Source organism: Acartia tonsa, chromosome 3, assembly GCF_053477335.1.
Source record: "Acartia tonsa isolate MP-2025a chromosome 3, ASM5347733v1, whole genome shotgun sequence".
NCBI lineage: Eukaryota > Metazoa > Arthropoda > Copepoda > Calanoida > Acartiidae > Acartia > Acartia tonsa.
The window spans coordinates 37,347,301-37,363,624 of NC_137262.1; the positions used below are offsets into that span (position 1 = coordinate 37,347,301).

General features: G+C 33.8%; 1 protein-coding gene across 1 annotated transcript; it reads right to left on the reverse strand.

Moving 5' to 3' along the window:
- Positions 1-11,847: 11,847 nt before the first annotated feature.
- Positions 11,848-14,880, reverse strand: LOC145314041 (uncharacterized). The gene has a single exon (XM_080153775.1). It carries the CDS (start codon positions 14,849-14,851, stop codon positions 12,122-12,124), a length of 2,730 nt encoding a protein of 909 aa, XP_080009901.1. The 5' UTR covers positions 14,852-14,880; the 3' UTR covers positions 11,848-12,121.
- Between the last annotated feature and the right edge of the window lie 1,444 nt (positions 14,881-16,324).

Below are 16,324 nucleotides of genomic sequence, written 5' to 3' on the forward strand. Positions count from 1 at the left end.
ATAAGACTTGCGGATATACTTTTTTTCAGAGAGAGAGAGGGGACAATGGAATTACGTTTTCTTATTCGTTGTCTTAACAATATTGAGAACTTGATTGAATTTTGATTTATTAAGTTGAGTGTTCTTACGTTTCAACCACTAATTGTAATTTACAAAAGGGTTAAGATAGTGTATAACCTTTGGGGACTACATCAATTTATCGGCCATTGTCTTTTCCCTTTAGATCCTTGCTTTTTTTGCTGATTAGATATATTTATTTGACTCAAAGATGAAATACAAATTACAATAAGTAAAACGTTTGGACACTCAACTTAATGAACCACCTAATAAAAAAAATTGAAGTCCCCAAAATTATTAAACAAACGAAAGAGATAAGATTTTATAAAACTTTGGGGACTAGTGTAGTAAACAGCCCAATGTCCCACCCCTCCCTGAGTTATAACCCTTTATTGCTAAATAGCAATAATATTTCAATTCCATTGGGCGGTTTCTCTAGTCTTTCAAAAATTTTAAATAACATCAAAGTTGGAAATTAAAGTGTTATACTAATAGATATTATTTTTAAAGTATAATAAAGATTGATTGACAAATTGGTCAGGGGAATTTTCACAGAAAATTTGTAGAGCATACCTTAATAGAATATGCACAAATTACATTTTTCACCCCTGTTTGGGATATATATGCTAAAAAAAAGTAAATGTCAAAGACGTGTATATTATAAGGAAGGGTGGGTACATTATTTGGATGTTTATTACACCAGTCTTTAAAGTTTTTTCTTATCCGTTGGGTCAACAACTTTGGGGACTTAAAATTTGATTGGTTGGTTATATGCTAAAAAAAAAGTAAATGTCAAAGACGTGTATATTATAAGGAAGGGTGGGTACATTATTTGGATGTTTATTACACCAGTCTTTAAAGTTTTTTCTTATCCGTTGGGTCAACAACTTTGGGGAATTAAAATTTGATTGGTTGGTTCTATAGGTTGATCGTCCAAACGTTTCAACCACTATTTGTAATTTAAAGAAGGGGCAATTTTTTTATCATAATTTGAGATGTAAATTAATTTATTGGCCATTGTCTTCTCCCTGTCCTTTCCCTTTAGATCTCTGATAGATTTTCTATAAAATACTAAATACAATTATCTATAATACAAAGTAGAACGATGTCTGTGTGTCTGTCTGCTTGTAGCGAAGGATCTCGCTAACCGCTGAACCGATCGGGTTCTCCTTTACAGGGTAGCTTCTCATAGGTCCAGGGAAGGTTTTATTTTTTGGGGGGTGGGACACCCCCAACCCCCCCAAAAAATGAAAAATACCCCCCCTCCCCCCCAATTTTTTTTTTCTTTTTAAAACTAAAATTAAAATAGTGGGGTCGACTACCCACCCCCCCAAAATGAAATTTTTATATTTTTTTTCTTTTTCTTTTAAATCTAAAATACGAAAAATTGGTTTGATTAAACCTCTTGGGGCAATGCCCCTAGAGGCTAGGGGCGAAGCCGCTAATTTTCCATATATTAGTACTTATTTTTACAGAGAATGATTGATATTTTAATAACGTACATACAATAAATTCTTTTTAAGTATCGCCCTTTTTATCTAAACAAGGATGAAAACATCCATTAAAGCGTAAGGACATACGAGCATTTACACTTGCAGAGTGTCAGAACTAAATAATCAGAATATAAATGGATAAAAGTCAAAACTAAATTATAAGTAAAGTTGTTGAAAAACTGCTTAAATAACGGTAAATTAACGCAAAGAGCTAAATATCTGTGACGTACGGACGAACCGACCCTAATTATAGCAAAGCATCGCTGTTAAAAATATTCTGCTACTGTGACTTTACTAGTACCGAAGGACTATGAGACAATCTTTTGATGGAGCTAATCTTTTATTATGATTTATTCCACCCAAATCATTAAAGGCGGAGAGACAGACAAACAAGGATGACAACATCTATAAGTAGCGATGCCAAAAAAAATGTAAATGGAAATACGGACAATACTATGAGATGTTAAAAAGACATAATTAAAGAACCAATTTATTTGATAAAAATCACGAAAACTTTCACATGCTTCTTAATGTGTTTTAGTATTTTTAATTTTTGAGCATAACTGACAGATATGTCTATTTTCCACGCTGAGTATGTAAGGCTTTTGAAATATAATGAAATAATCCTTGAAGAAGCAGTAAAACTTCGATTTAACCTTCAGAAAATGTGGTAAAAGAGAACTTGGCAAAATTAATATTTTTATTTTATCTATTTTTTGTTTTATTTTGAATGTAATACTTGTGTTACTTCCTACTTATATGCAAAATTATGGCCATTTATATTATAGCTATTATATAATAGCAGCTCCAAAGATTAATGGGGAAGCATGTCCGTTTTTGTGTCGACAATACTTGATATAATAGCAGCTCTAAAGGTTAACAGGGAAACATGTCCGTTTTTGTGTCGACAATACTTGATATATAGCAGCTCCAACGATTAACAGGGAAACATGTCCGTTTCTGTGTCGACAATACTTGATATAATAGCAGCTCCAAAGATTAACAGGGAAGCATGTCCGTTTATCTGTTGACAATACTTAATATAATAGCAACTACAGAGATTAACAGGGAAACATGTCCGTTTCTCTGTCGACAATACTTGATATAATAGCAGCTCCAAAGATTAACAGTAATGCTAGCCGTTTTTGTGTCGACAACACTTGATATAATAGCAGCTCCAAAGATTAACAGTGATGCATGTCCGTTTCTGTGTCGACAATACTTGATATAATAGGAACTACAAAGATTAACTGGGAAACATGTCCGTTTCTGTGTGGACAACAGGGGCGTCCAAGCTTTTTATTTTGGGGGGGGGGTAAAATTTTTGTAAAGGGGGGGTAATTCGGCTTTGGGGGGGGTAAAATGGCGCGCGAAGCAAAAATCTTAGTACTAAAAATGCGCTAAAATTTTTTTTGTTAAAGATTTTCTATTTACGGGGGGTATTTACCCCCCCAAAATTGTTTGGGGGGGGTAAATACCCCCTCCTTAATGGTTGGGGGTGCCTACGGCACCCCCAGGGTAGGGGTAAATTTTAAATGGGGGGGTAAAATGAAAAAAATTTTGGGGGTGCCTACGGCACCCCCAAAATTGTTTGGGGGAGGGGGGGGTAATCGCCCCATTACCCCCCCCCCTTGGACGTCTATGGTGGACAATACTTGATATAATAGCAACTACACAGATTAACAGGGAAATATGTCCGTTTCTGTGTCGACAATACTTGATATAATAGCAACTATAAGTTTAACAGGGAAATATGTTCGTTTCTGTGTGGCAACTACAAAGATTAACAGGGAAATATGTCCGTTTCTCTGTCGACAATTAAATACAGTGAATCAAACTATTTATCATTTTTATATTCGCTCAAACTCAGGGGTACATAGGATAGGTAAATTCATTAAAATCACACATAAAACTATTAATATGGTTTATTCATTTATTTTTTCCAGTATAGCTGTGAAACTGATTAATATCTGCTGGATTAATACCGGTTCTCATCCATACTAAAAAATCACGTAAAGCATAAAATTAATAGCCATGTAGCGTATTATATTATGGACAATTTACAATCTACTAATATTAAAATGAAAATCATAAAATTAATGCAGGTTTCGTTAACCAAGGTTTTTTTTATTTTGCTATCCGCGGAAAATAACTATACCTGTATACTAGAGTCCAACTACCTTTTACTTAATTCCTGAAGCTAAAGTTCGTATCGCAATTAAAGATAATTATTTCAGTTATTATCAGAAAATGTATCAAGATTGAGAATTCCAATACTTTTAATCATTTATATATTATGAACGTTAGATTTGTATGTAATTACAGGGTGTTCCAAAAAAAGTCATCAAACATTTTTAGAATTTTGTGTTATAAAAGGTACATTTTGATTTTATTTTTAAAGCTAACTTTTTTTGCTATTTTTTTTTAATTGTTCAATAAAACTTATACAAATCGAAACTGAAGATTATTTTATTTAGTCATTACAAATTACGTAAAGAAGGTGTATTAACTTTTTTGCTTTTTATTTAAGATAGCTAGCCGGTGCTTTTAGTAAGTAGTAGATGTAAAATTTTTCATAGAATTCAGATATGTAATCGGTTTTTTTGTAGACCTCTTATTTTTTAAGTAATTTAAGTTTTTTTTTAAAATAATTAAGTCGGTTTTAAGGTACTAAAACGCAACAAAATAAAAGAAGAAAATGGCCAGTATGAACAAAAATAGTAAGATCTTTAATTTGACACCTTACTTTTAAAATTCTGTTGAGTAATTATTGAAAAAATCTATTTTTTTAACCTCGGTTTAATAAAAATTTTAAACCTAAATATTTTCTCAAACAGACATAAAAAATATGGGTTCATATATACCTTTAGAATCAGAAAAATATTACGAATCTATTCTAAGCAAAATTGAAAAAGTTTTAAAAAACTATAATAAAAAAAATAAGTTTATTTTAAGAATCATAATTTTTGGCTTTAAAGGGTTCACTTGAACAAAACCTGAACAAAAACTAAACAAATGTACATACACTGTAACAGATATTTTTTAAACACAAGAAACAATAATGCATTTTTAACTGCATTTTTTTGAAGTTTATAAACAGACTGAAGCATACTTGTTCATAATTTTTCATTCTTTACATGTTATGTAAGTATCACTATTTTTATTGTAGTATCTATTGTATAATTATATATTGTTTGAACATTATCCTTTTTTTTGTCAATTGTATTGGTTAAGTTTTGAGAAGAAGCTTCTTGATTCGTCAATTTTAGAGATTTTTGATTGGCTAGTTTAATAGTTACAATTAAGTGTCACCTGTAAAAATATAATATTTTAGGCCATCTTTATTTTTTTTAAGTTTTTACTTTTTTTCAATTTTGCTTAGAATGGATTCGTAATATTTTTCTGATTCTAAAGGTATATATGAACCCATGTTTTTATGTCTGTTTGAGAAAATATTAAGGTTTAAAGTTTTTATTAAACCGAGGTTAAAAAAATAGATTTTTTCAATAATTACTCAACAGAATTTTAAAAGTAAGGTGTCAAATTAAAGATCTTACTATTTTTGTTCATACTGGCCATTTTCTTTTTTTATTTTGTTGTGTTTTAGTACCTTAAAACCGACTTAATTATTTTTTTAAAAAACTTAAATTACTTAAAAAATAAGAGGTCTACAAAAAAAAACGATTGCATATCTGAATTCTATGAAAAATTTTACATCTACTACTTACTAAAAGCACCGGCTAGCTATCTTAAATAAAAAGCAAAAAAGTTAATACACCTTCTTTATAATTTTTACAGGGCTTTGACTATAGTACTGAACACTCTACAATTTATTTTTTTAAGATTATTTCCAAAATAAAAGGCTGAAGGAGGTCTTTGTGCTCAACAAGGCAATTTGATGGCAATCACTGTAGGTGATCATGATTATGGAAATGTTTACAATATCTTTCATAGATCAATTATTAATTCGGCTAATTATTTCTTAAACTGTTTTTTTTTATTTTCTATGTATAGATGCCCAGACATAAAAGTAAAATATAGACTAAGTGTTTAATAAATTAATTGCCATAGGAATTTTCACCAGAAATTTCAGATGTCTATCATTATTATCAGCACAGAAAGGACATATTCTCAAAAATATTTTTGACTGACATAAAGACTTTTATTGGAAAGTATAGAGAAACTTTGCCACTAGAAATGCATTGCACTGTATATCAAATTTCTAAAAGATTTGATATCTCATATTTCTGTGTGTAAGGAAGTAATTGTATCAATGTATAAACCTAAGCAGAATTGGATTTATTATTACTTTGATCTTACACCAGAATTATCATGTAATCTAATAAAATGAAACTTGTAACTGGCTAAAATAACGAATCCCCCAACACCCCATCAATCAACTTAACCCCATCCTCTGCCCTCTTGCTGGATGAACAAACTTAACAATAAGTGATATCCATGTTATCAACCGAAATTGACGACAACTTTTACCTTGTCATAATATCCATGTATATTCCATATCCATTGAAGCAGGGTTGCTTTCTTTTATTTAACAACATGAAACTACACAACCGCTTTGCATCTACTTTTTAGTGAAGCTTCCCATAGGTTCCGGGAGGGTTTTTGGCTAATTTTCTGTCCCATTCTCACCCCTTTAAAGTCAGAGCCTGGATGCTAGTAGCGTAGACGCTAGTTTACAACTAGAATACTAAGTTTTTTTGTCGAAAGCAATAGACATGATTCCTGTATTAAAGGGGCTGAACTAAGGGAGTAAGGGAGGGGACAATGGATCGAATATTCAATTATTAGGAGTCTCAGACTTTGGGGACTGGCTTAAAGGGAATGTGCAACAATTTAGCAGTTTCTGACTGAGTTTGGGGACTTGCGCATAGAATGCCGCTACTCGTTATGTATGTTTTAAATATTGCAGACGGGATAAGGGAAGTGGGGGGAAGAGAAATAAACACTCGTTGTGTTAGTTTGGAATGTAGCAGACGGGGAGAAGGGAGGTAGGGGAAAGGGGCAAGGGAAATAAACAGAATAAAAAGGGGCAGTCATATTCTTGCTAGGAGCTGGCCGGGTCTAATAATCTTTTAATATAAAAATCACACCAAAAAACCTCAAAATATTTCATCAAAAACAAGTTGTGATTTCACTTTACATGACGCTATGGAAATTTATTATTCAATTAACAATCCCTTTATAATTCCTACAAATTTATTGGATTAAACTGGATTTCATGCCCTTTCTTTGATAACTCTTATATTGAATTAATTGCCCATTGTCCCCTCCCTTACTCCCTGGGCTGAACTGGTGAAATTTTGATTTTAAGCTGATTTATTGGCCCATCGGTTTAGTGGTTAGCAAGAATTTAAGCTACAGACAAAAAAAACTTACTATAGTAGGGTAAGGAGAAATTATTTTAACCAACTCTTACATATTTACTTGAACACACTGTATTTACAAAATCAGAGCATAGTAGTACAATATTAGAAAAACTTACTTAACTTTAAAAAAAAAGCTGTCTACAATAGTGAATGATTTTATATCAAACACTAAGACTAAGTTGTTTTTAATTTTATATCGTTTTGTTTAATTCTTGATTGGGAACTATTAGATACTAACAAAAGGACGGACGAACCTCGTTTATAACTAAAGAAATGCTTTGCATTTTGAAAAAAAAACCTGGCACTGAATTTTAGAATTGTAAGTTTTACAACTTAAAAATGTAGGAAATAAAATGTTTTACACTTTGATGTTAATTTGATATTTTTAGACGGTTTATTGCCCTTTTTGGGGTTTGGTTTTGGCTAAGGATACAGGGAGTTTTAAATTGAAGATAAAACAGCAAGTTGAGAGGGGGGCCGATATTTCTACAACAAGCAAAAATATATCTAGCTACTGTGTTTAGACAATAATTGGGTATGTTTTTGTCACATTAAGTTTACTTTTGTATAGTTGGTATCAATATTTCATTTGCTAAATACATCCTTTTTATAAAGTTGTCTTTAAATAGGTCCAAGAATTTTTTTTTCTAAATTATTTTAATTAATTATATTTTTTAAATCCTTGGAATTGTTTTAGGCCATTTTTCTGCACCCTTCTTTCTTAATCCTTTAAATACAAATCCCTTAGATCATCTTATTATCAAAGTATAACAGTCTTCTCTTCTTTGCTTTTACGGAGCTACTCTACATAAAGAGTCGACAATAGTTGACTATTACTAGCAGCTTGTCTTCTGGACATAAGTGTCCTTGTTTCGCAATGAAAAATATTTATAAAAAATAAAATTTTTCCAATTCCTATTTTGACCAGGCATTCAGCCCTTCGAGGCCAATAAAACCGAAATAAATATTTGTTATTTTGATTTTACGATCCGCAGAAAAGTGTCAATAATATGATGCGATAAATAACTATGAATTTTATTTTTTGTCAAGTAGTTGACGTTTTGTAATATAGTTTCTAAATTCACGTTGTAGAGTAGCTTTGTCATTAAAGAGTGTAATGAAATAAAAATATTACAGATTATATGAAATATTATATAGATAATCTTGAGAACTAGTGTATAATACAATAGTTCTTTATATTTACAAGAATAATAATATTCATAGAAATATTATATAGATAATCTTTAGAACTAGTACAAGTGCCTCTAGAGGACTCTAGGCTTATCTAAGTCCCACCCTCATTTTCACTTTTAGTTTTAAAAAGAAAAGAACAAAAAAATTTTTTAATGTGTCATTTTTTTATGTGCGATTATTTTTTTAGCTAAGAACCTTCCAACAAAAAACTACATTGTAAAGGAGAACTATTTCAGTTAACGGTTAGCAAGATTTTTAGGTAAAGGCTGAACGACTTTTATATAAGGATTACTGTAAATCATATTCAATCAGGCAAAATAACAAAAACTGACGGACGGACATCCATGTGATAAGTTATATAGTAGCTTTGCTACTAAAAATGCGCATAAATTAGGAAGAACTTGAATCCTTCTCAACAGTGTTCTTACAAACAAGGATAACAAGGACAATTATGTTTACTAGCAATTATTGCGTGCACAGATATTCACCAGGGGTGGGGGGAGTAAATCATTTAAGGGGTTAAAAATAGAGACAGGCCTTCCTTCTAAATTTAAATTTTTAAGGGGAGTGTTGACATCCCCTCCTACTGCACGCTAATGATTGGCAGAATAACAAAAAAACATTAATGTAGTTTTAAAATCAAAGTGAACTACAATTAGTGGAGTTCATAAGGGTGAAAAAGAAGTTGGGTATCCGAACCCTCAAGTTTACACAGTTTATGCACGTCTCTGACTTCAAACCAGAAACATTCAGAAACATAGGTTGACCTACATAACTAGATAGGTTTTTCATTTAATAACATTGTTAAGCAAACAACATTTTTACTTCATTTTGTAAAACATCCATACATTTTTTCTCTTTCCCATTGCACTTATATCATATCAAATAGGAGCGTGCGGGAGGGGGGTAAAGGGACACAGGCGCCCCTTTTAAAAATAAAGTCTCGTGTACTCACCCTCCTAGTTAAAATTCAAGAACTGTTATATAGGACCCCATTTAATATTGTATTACTTTAATATGAAATGAAACCCCCCTTCCTTGAAAGAATCTTTTATTTCAAAACCATGACACCACCACAATTTTATAATGAAAAGTATTATGTGCACTTTGCGCACTGCACCATTCTGGCATATTCCTGTGCACGCACGTCATATTCGATGTATGTTAACACAAGGTTTTAAGAAATACTTAAATTTTTGTGTTTTATTGTAGTAAATATGATAGAAGCTTCGCCTTAAGCCTCGAGTATAGCACGTGTTCTTGATATTTGGGGTTGGTCCTTCCGTACGTACGTCAGGTACGGATACCTTTTTTTCGTTGATTTAAGCATGTTAGCATTGTTCTATTGATTTTAAACTTTGCATGGTGATTCGTGCAATAATTAGGTACTATTTAGATAGCGTAGCAACTCTATAATTGTCACCAAAAAGTCCGTATGACCATTTCCATGCTGATTTCAACTATTTATCTATGAAATATTGATTCCAAGAACGATAAGATACAATAATACAAGCGAATCGTCTCCATAATCTAGTTCTAAAAATGTAAGTATGTCCTTAAACGGTATCCTGTATACAAGAAGTTTTGCAACAAATTTACCTACAATTTTGTTTAAACATTTATATTCTGCTTATTCAGTTCTAATACACTACAAGTGTTAATGTTCGTTTGTCCTACCGTTTGAGAGTTTCGCATTTATGGATGTTGTCATCCTTGTTTCCTTAATATTTGTTGTTAAAAGATAAATTTGCATTGGAAGCTTTACAAGTGATATTTTATCCATTTAATACTTTGCAGTAGTAGCAAAGCTACTCTTCAACTAGATTATCTAACGCTAGCGAAAAATATGTAACTGCTGCTGCTAAGTCAGACGCGAGACTGGTATTGATAAAACCTTGGTATGTATAATTTGTATATAACTTTAACAGTAAAATACGATTTTAGATTTTTAATAGAGTTTTTTCTAAACAAAAACCTTACTACTAATCGTCTTATTATTCTAGCGGCTGCGCCCCTAGCATTTAAAGGCTCTGTGTAGAAAAGAACAGAAAAATAGCATAAAATATCCTAGGACTTTGATCTAAAAAATAGAAAAAGCCTAAAACCATCCTCAGACCAATGTGAAGATCCCCTAAATTAAAGCTTTAAATCAGTTAAGTAGTTTTCGGAATTTTAGGTTTCAGACAAAAAAAAACGTAATATTTTTCTATAATAGGATAAGTTGGTTTGCCCCTAAACTCGAGGGGCTTAGTATTTATATGGATTGTCTGTAGATGCAAGAAACTGATTTCTACACCTATCATCACTGTGCATAGTGTATTACAGTATAATGTTCTTTTTTACCAAAATAAATTAAGTTTGTTGCAACGCTTCTTGAAAAATAATTGTCCTTGCAAGCATTAAGTATATTGAATATATTTGAATACCATGTAATTGAATATTTAAATTAAATATCAAAAAATGTATCTTTTATCAAGTTTTGAAATATTTTATCAAAAAAAGTTTTGCTCTTGCATTTCAATAATAATTATTTATGGCAACGTATTATAGACAGTTTTCTGCTGATATTAAAATGAAAATCTATAGAATTAAAACCTTCTTGTTAGCCCCGAGTGACTAAAGACCCGTGGTAACAAAACTAGTGTTATTGTATGTAATACGAGGCTATACAGGTTTTCAGTACGGCTGAGAACCGGTTCTAATCCAGCGATTCATACTTAAGTTTAATTGAAGGGGAAAAATATGATATGACAATAAGCTAAACTTTTTAAAAATATATTTCTTTTAAAATCACGCAACCTTTGATATTTTAAATAGCAATTTTCACAGTAATTTCAAAGTTGAAAAGTAATAATAAATTTTATCTAAAGCCACAACATAACAAGAATACCTTTTTTCAAAATGCTACTTCAATAATTATAAGTTTAAACTTTGGTTCTTTGGCATGTTGATATACAATGGTCATTAAAACTCCTGCATTTTATAGACTTAGAATTGTGTTGACGCTGTAAGTTAAAAAGGGTTTTGCTATTACTGTATTTTATGTGTAAATACTACAATTGCTGCACTAATAAAGAATATTGTATAGTAGTTGTGATTTTTAGTAAACAATCGGCTGCACTCATAGCATCTAGAGGCTCTGCATTCAAAAGAGCTGCCAGAAAAATAGCTTAAAACTAACCCAAGACTTGATTTTCAAATCCTCACGGGACCTATGTTAAGCTTAACACAAATAATATAAATAAAACAAGAACGTAAAAGTAGGATAGTATTTTTATAAAATTAACCCAACTTATATCTTCATAAATCATTTCGATCAATCAGACAAAAGGAGTCTTAAGAGTATGTGCTCATTGGTCAAAATGAATTACATGTCAAGTCCTATTATCCTAGAAAAAAAACAAAAATTATCTTACAACGCCATCATCATACAGACAAAGAGAGTAATTGAGAAGATTTTTTTAAATCAGAAAAATCTTCACAACAAATTTCAGATGCTTATCTACCACAAAAATCTTAAGTACTTCGATGATTATACAAACAAACGGATCTTAGATGCCCATTGATCAGGGGAATTTTAATTGGCTAAAACTGTCCACCTTCAATAAAAACCTAATTACAATTAAAACCTATTTACCACAGCATAGATAACAGTACGGACAAATATTATAAGTTATAGAGTAGCTTTGCTAACAAACAAAAAAAATACAAAAAAATCAATTTTAACAAACGTATATTTTGATTAAATAAGACAAAATATTAATAATAATTATAACAAAATAATGAGTTTTTAATTCAATTTGAATTAACAAAAATATTCTACTAAATGCCCAAATGAAAAAATAATAAATTTAATGTAGAATTTCAAAAAATAAACAAGAGTAGAGATTCAAATGAAAAGTTATCATATTTTAAGAATATCATTCCCTCTCCTTAAAATATTTTTTATGTAAATTTCAATTGACAAATGTTGTACAATAAAAGTGTTGACTAGACCAGAGTAGAATGTTCATAATCATGAGACAAGCTTCTGCCGCCGCTGTTAAAATGGACACTTTTCATGCCAATCGGCGAGGCACTCATATTTCTCTCTATCAGCTGTGGCGTAGACGGCGGTAGCGGGGTTGTAGAGGCGGGGGGCGGAGTTTTCCACATAAGTTTTCCCGCCACAGGTGACCTGTAGGCGCTGACTTGGGCGGCGGGATGGATTGTCGGCGGACATTTGCTGGCCAGCGCATAGTTGTTTGACGTGGGAGTGGTGACTATGCTCGCTGGCGCAGCCGCTGGCAGGTGATATTGATTTGAATTTCCACCAGATGAAATTTGCATGCCAATAGATGAAGCTACATGATTAGGCAGAGCTTTCACATATAAGCGCGTGTCAAAAGTGCGCACAAAATCTGTAACATTACAAGTCTCTGGTTTTGATGGATTTCCTGGCCGCTTAGCTTGACTGGCTGCCGTTAATGACATAGTTGGCGGCTGAACTAGGGCACCTGGTGACTGGAAAGCAGTGTGTCCGGGAGGGATTGAACCATTATGGCGGCTGGCTTCTTGGTTGGCCAATAGTCTGGTGTTGCTAAACAGGCTAGAATAGCTGGCATACATGCTTTCTGTATGGCTAACAGGACGAACAAAGGGCGCAGAAACTGATAGATTACTTGGAGGTCCAGGTAGAATTGGTCCATTTGGCGGAGGCGAGGTTGCCATCTCCCCAATCAGGCTATTTGATGCCAAGTGGTTGTAGTAATTTTTGTAGGTGCCACTTGGACGGACAAGCTCATGTTGTTGGTAGATATCCCTGCGGGAATCCAGGGTCCCATAGCCATGTAAATGGTCCAGGGCAGGTTGCAAGGGCTGCCTAGAGTGCACCCAATCCAACACCTCTGTTGACCTAACCTTTAAATCAGCTCCAGGTCGTGTTTTTGGCTGATTCTGCTTGACCTCCACAACCTCCAGGCTGCCTTGTGATCTTGTTTTGACCAGGGGATCCTTGGCTCTAGCCTCTTCGGCTTGAACAGCTCGTACAATAATGCTATTCGCCCGCATGTCACTGATTGTCTTTGTTCTCTCCCGATTATGAATTTTCTTTCTGGTTTTCTCAAAACCTCCAGAACTTTGCTTGTTATTTTCACCAGATTGCAAATTTTTGTGAGATTGTTGTTTTAAGATTGGCGGAAAATCTGTCTGAGTGGCAGCTGATGACGTCACCAGAACAGGAGCAGCACATTTTTCATCATTAACAGCAGCTGTAACAGATTCTTTATCACTTGTTTCACAATCATTGTCAGTGTCCAGCGGTTTTTTGGCGGATTTTACTGATTTATCACTATATTGGGAATGGGGCGTAGCCACAATATTTCCCTTTTCTAGGTTGGTAAAAACATTGAGGGCACTGTGAAAGGATGGTGATGATTTGTCCCCTCCCCCGACTCCCTCCTTCTTGATACTTGTAATTTGAATTTCTCCTGGTTTCAGTCGTGTACTGGCTTCCCGCAGAATACTAACACCAGATTTGGGCGGCTGTCCGGCCTTTTTGAGTATCCCCTGCAGGCCATTTGTTGTAGATTTCTGCACAAAATCATTCTTGTTTGCTATGCCTCCGGTGGTAATAGCTTCATTCTTGTTACCACTATGACCGTCCTTGGCTGTATCTAATCCATTTGTCTTGGCAATTATGTGTTTAGTGCCGGAGTTTGTAATTTTTGAGACATTACCGTGAGAATTACCATTGTTTTGGTCAATTTTGTCAACACGGCCATTGTTGTTGTTATTATTATTACTTGCTGTTGTTGCTGTATTATGTTGTTGCAAGTAAAGTACTCTTGTTGTTGACTCAAATTGTTGGCTGGTGGAACTAGACTCACTTTTAATGCTGTCATTGTCCTTACAACTATCTGTCTTCGCCTCCTCCTTACTGTTTCCTCCTTCCTCAACTTGAAGAGTGTTTGTTTTATCTAAGGAGTGGCTGTTGGTTGTTAATGTAGAATTTTCATTGCTTCCAGCAATATTGTTGTATTTCACTTTGCCATGCGCAAACGTCCGCACTGGCTTCGGCGGGATTACATCAAGTTTGGCCGCGGAAACGTCACTATTATTATTATTAGCGGATGATAAGTCCTCACTTTTAACAATTTTAGCAGTGTCTGTTTTTAGCTGCTTTTTCAGCGGCTCTGATCTCAGCTGTGGGGACAAATCTGACTCTGAGCTGACGCCAGAACTTGATGATACAGAATCCACAGAAATGGACAGATTAGTATCAATGCCAGAGTCGGTGGAATTTTTTCTAAACTTAATCTTGGATGCTGCGGAAGCTGTGTTGTTCACATTTTCAGAGCTGTTCGTGATTAACTCCAGTTTTGATGGTCTGGGCGAGGGTTCTGGCGACTGGTTGCCCAGCACTTGGTAGATCTGCGACAGGTACAGCAGGATTGACTTGCGGTCGGGCGTCGAACACTCAGCCATGTCCTCCGGGTCTAGCAGGGGCGGGATGCCCAGATATTTATCCGCCAAACTGAAGGCAAGTTCACAATTTTGCTTAACATTCACTGCCTCTAGGCTGGCAAAATCAATCAGCTCCGGCCGAAATCTGTGGATAATGGCGCAAAAGGCGAGGCCGTCTCTGAAGGCGGTTGTCACATTGTTTATATTAACGCCCGGATAGCCGGAGCAAACGCGCCGACTCCACTCCTCCAGCGCTCTTGTTCCTTTGAACACCATGGTTAAACTGATGAGAGAAGTGAGGCGGACGGACGGACAGACGGAGCGACGGACAATTGCGAGCGACGATTCTATAGCTCTGTCTTTTTTTGGCGATCCTAAAGACATAATTTATACTAAATCACAAAGTCTTTACCGGTAACCAATGCTTAACTATACCTTTATTTGGAGTCTTGAGAAACCACTTATCTATATAACCTAGGGGGCGGGGTATATAGATGGGGGACGAAAAAGGGCGCGAACTAATCCCCTAGACCTTCACAGGGACAGATAAAGATACACACACACCAACCCCCATTCCCTTTTTATTCCTTTTATATGCCCCACCCTCTTTTTAGTAAATCAGCCTTAATAATAGATGGTTTTATAGTAAGATAGTAGTAGTAGTAATATAGTAGTACATGAAAGAAAAGAGGAGAGAGAGAGAGAGAGAGAGAGAGAGAGAGAGAGATAGACAGGGATAATATAGTGTGTGAGGACGGAACGGTACATCAACATTTTGTCTGTCTGACCCTTTAACCCTACTATTGAGCGCCCCCCCCCCCCTTTACTCTTTAAATTATTTTAACCCCTTCACTTTTAATTTTTGTATTGTGATAAAGCTTTTTTGTATGTATGTATATAATTAGTTTTAACAAAATGAGAAGATTGATTCTATCATCCAAAACGTAGACATTGTTACTGATCCTAATTGTAGATAAACCTTGCTTCAAACAATTCATACACACTCACACAAATAAACATATACACATACGTACAAACACACACTCAGAGCAATAAAATTTGCACTTGACTTGTTTATTGCAAATTTATGTTTTGCACACCCGTATCCTATCTATCTACATATATCCTAACTATCTACTTGTATCCTTTCAATCTATCTATTTATATCCTATATATCTATTCTTATATCCCATATTTCTATCTACTATACTATCTGTCTATCTACTTATATCCTATATATCTATCTAAGTATATCCTATCAGTCTACTTAAATCCTAACAGTCTATCTACTTGTATCCTCTCTATATATCTACTTTTATATTATCTATCTAATTACTTATATCCTATATATCTATCTATCTACTGATATCCTATCAATCTATTTACTTATATCCTATCTATCTACTAAAATAGTATCTATCTAACTATCTACTTATATAAAGACAAACACATAGACATCCTGTTATTTTATATTATGATAATGGATTAGGTGTTAGATGATTAAATGATATTAGTTAAGGTCTCCACCCCCTGTCAACGGCCCTAGCTACAATGTCATCATTATTTGAAATCCTTAGAATAATATCAAATGGTTCCGCCCCTTTTAAACGCCCCTGACTGCAAAGTCATGGTTACTTAGAACCCCTAAATAATATCGACATTTTCCTTACTAGATAATCCTAATATATAAAGTAACAGGATGTATGTTTGTACCGAAGGATCTAGATAACCACTGAACCGATCGGGTTC

Bases quoted from the DNA above. Each gene is read 5' to 3' on its own strand.
- LOC145314041 (XM_080153775.1), bottom strand. From the start codon at position 14,851: ATGGTGTTCAAAGGAACAAGAGCGCTGGAGGAGTGGAGTCGGCGCGTT.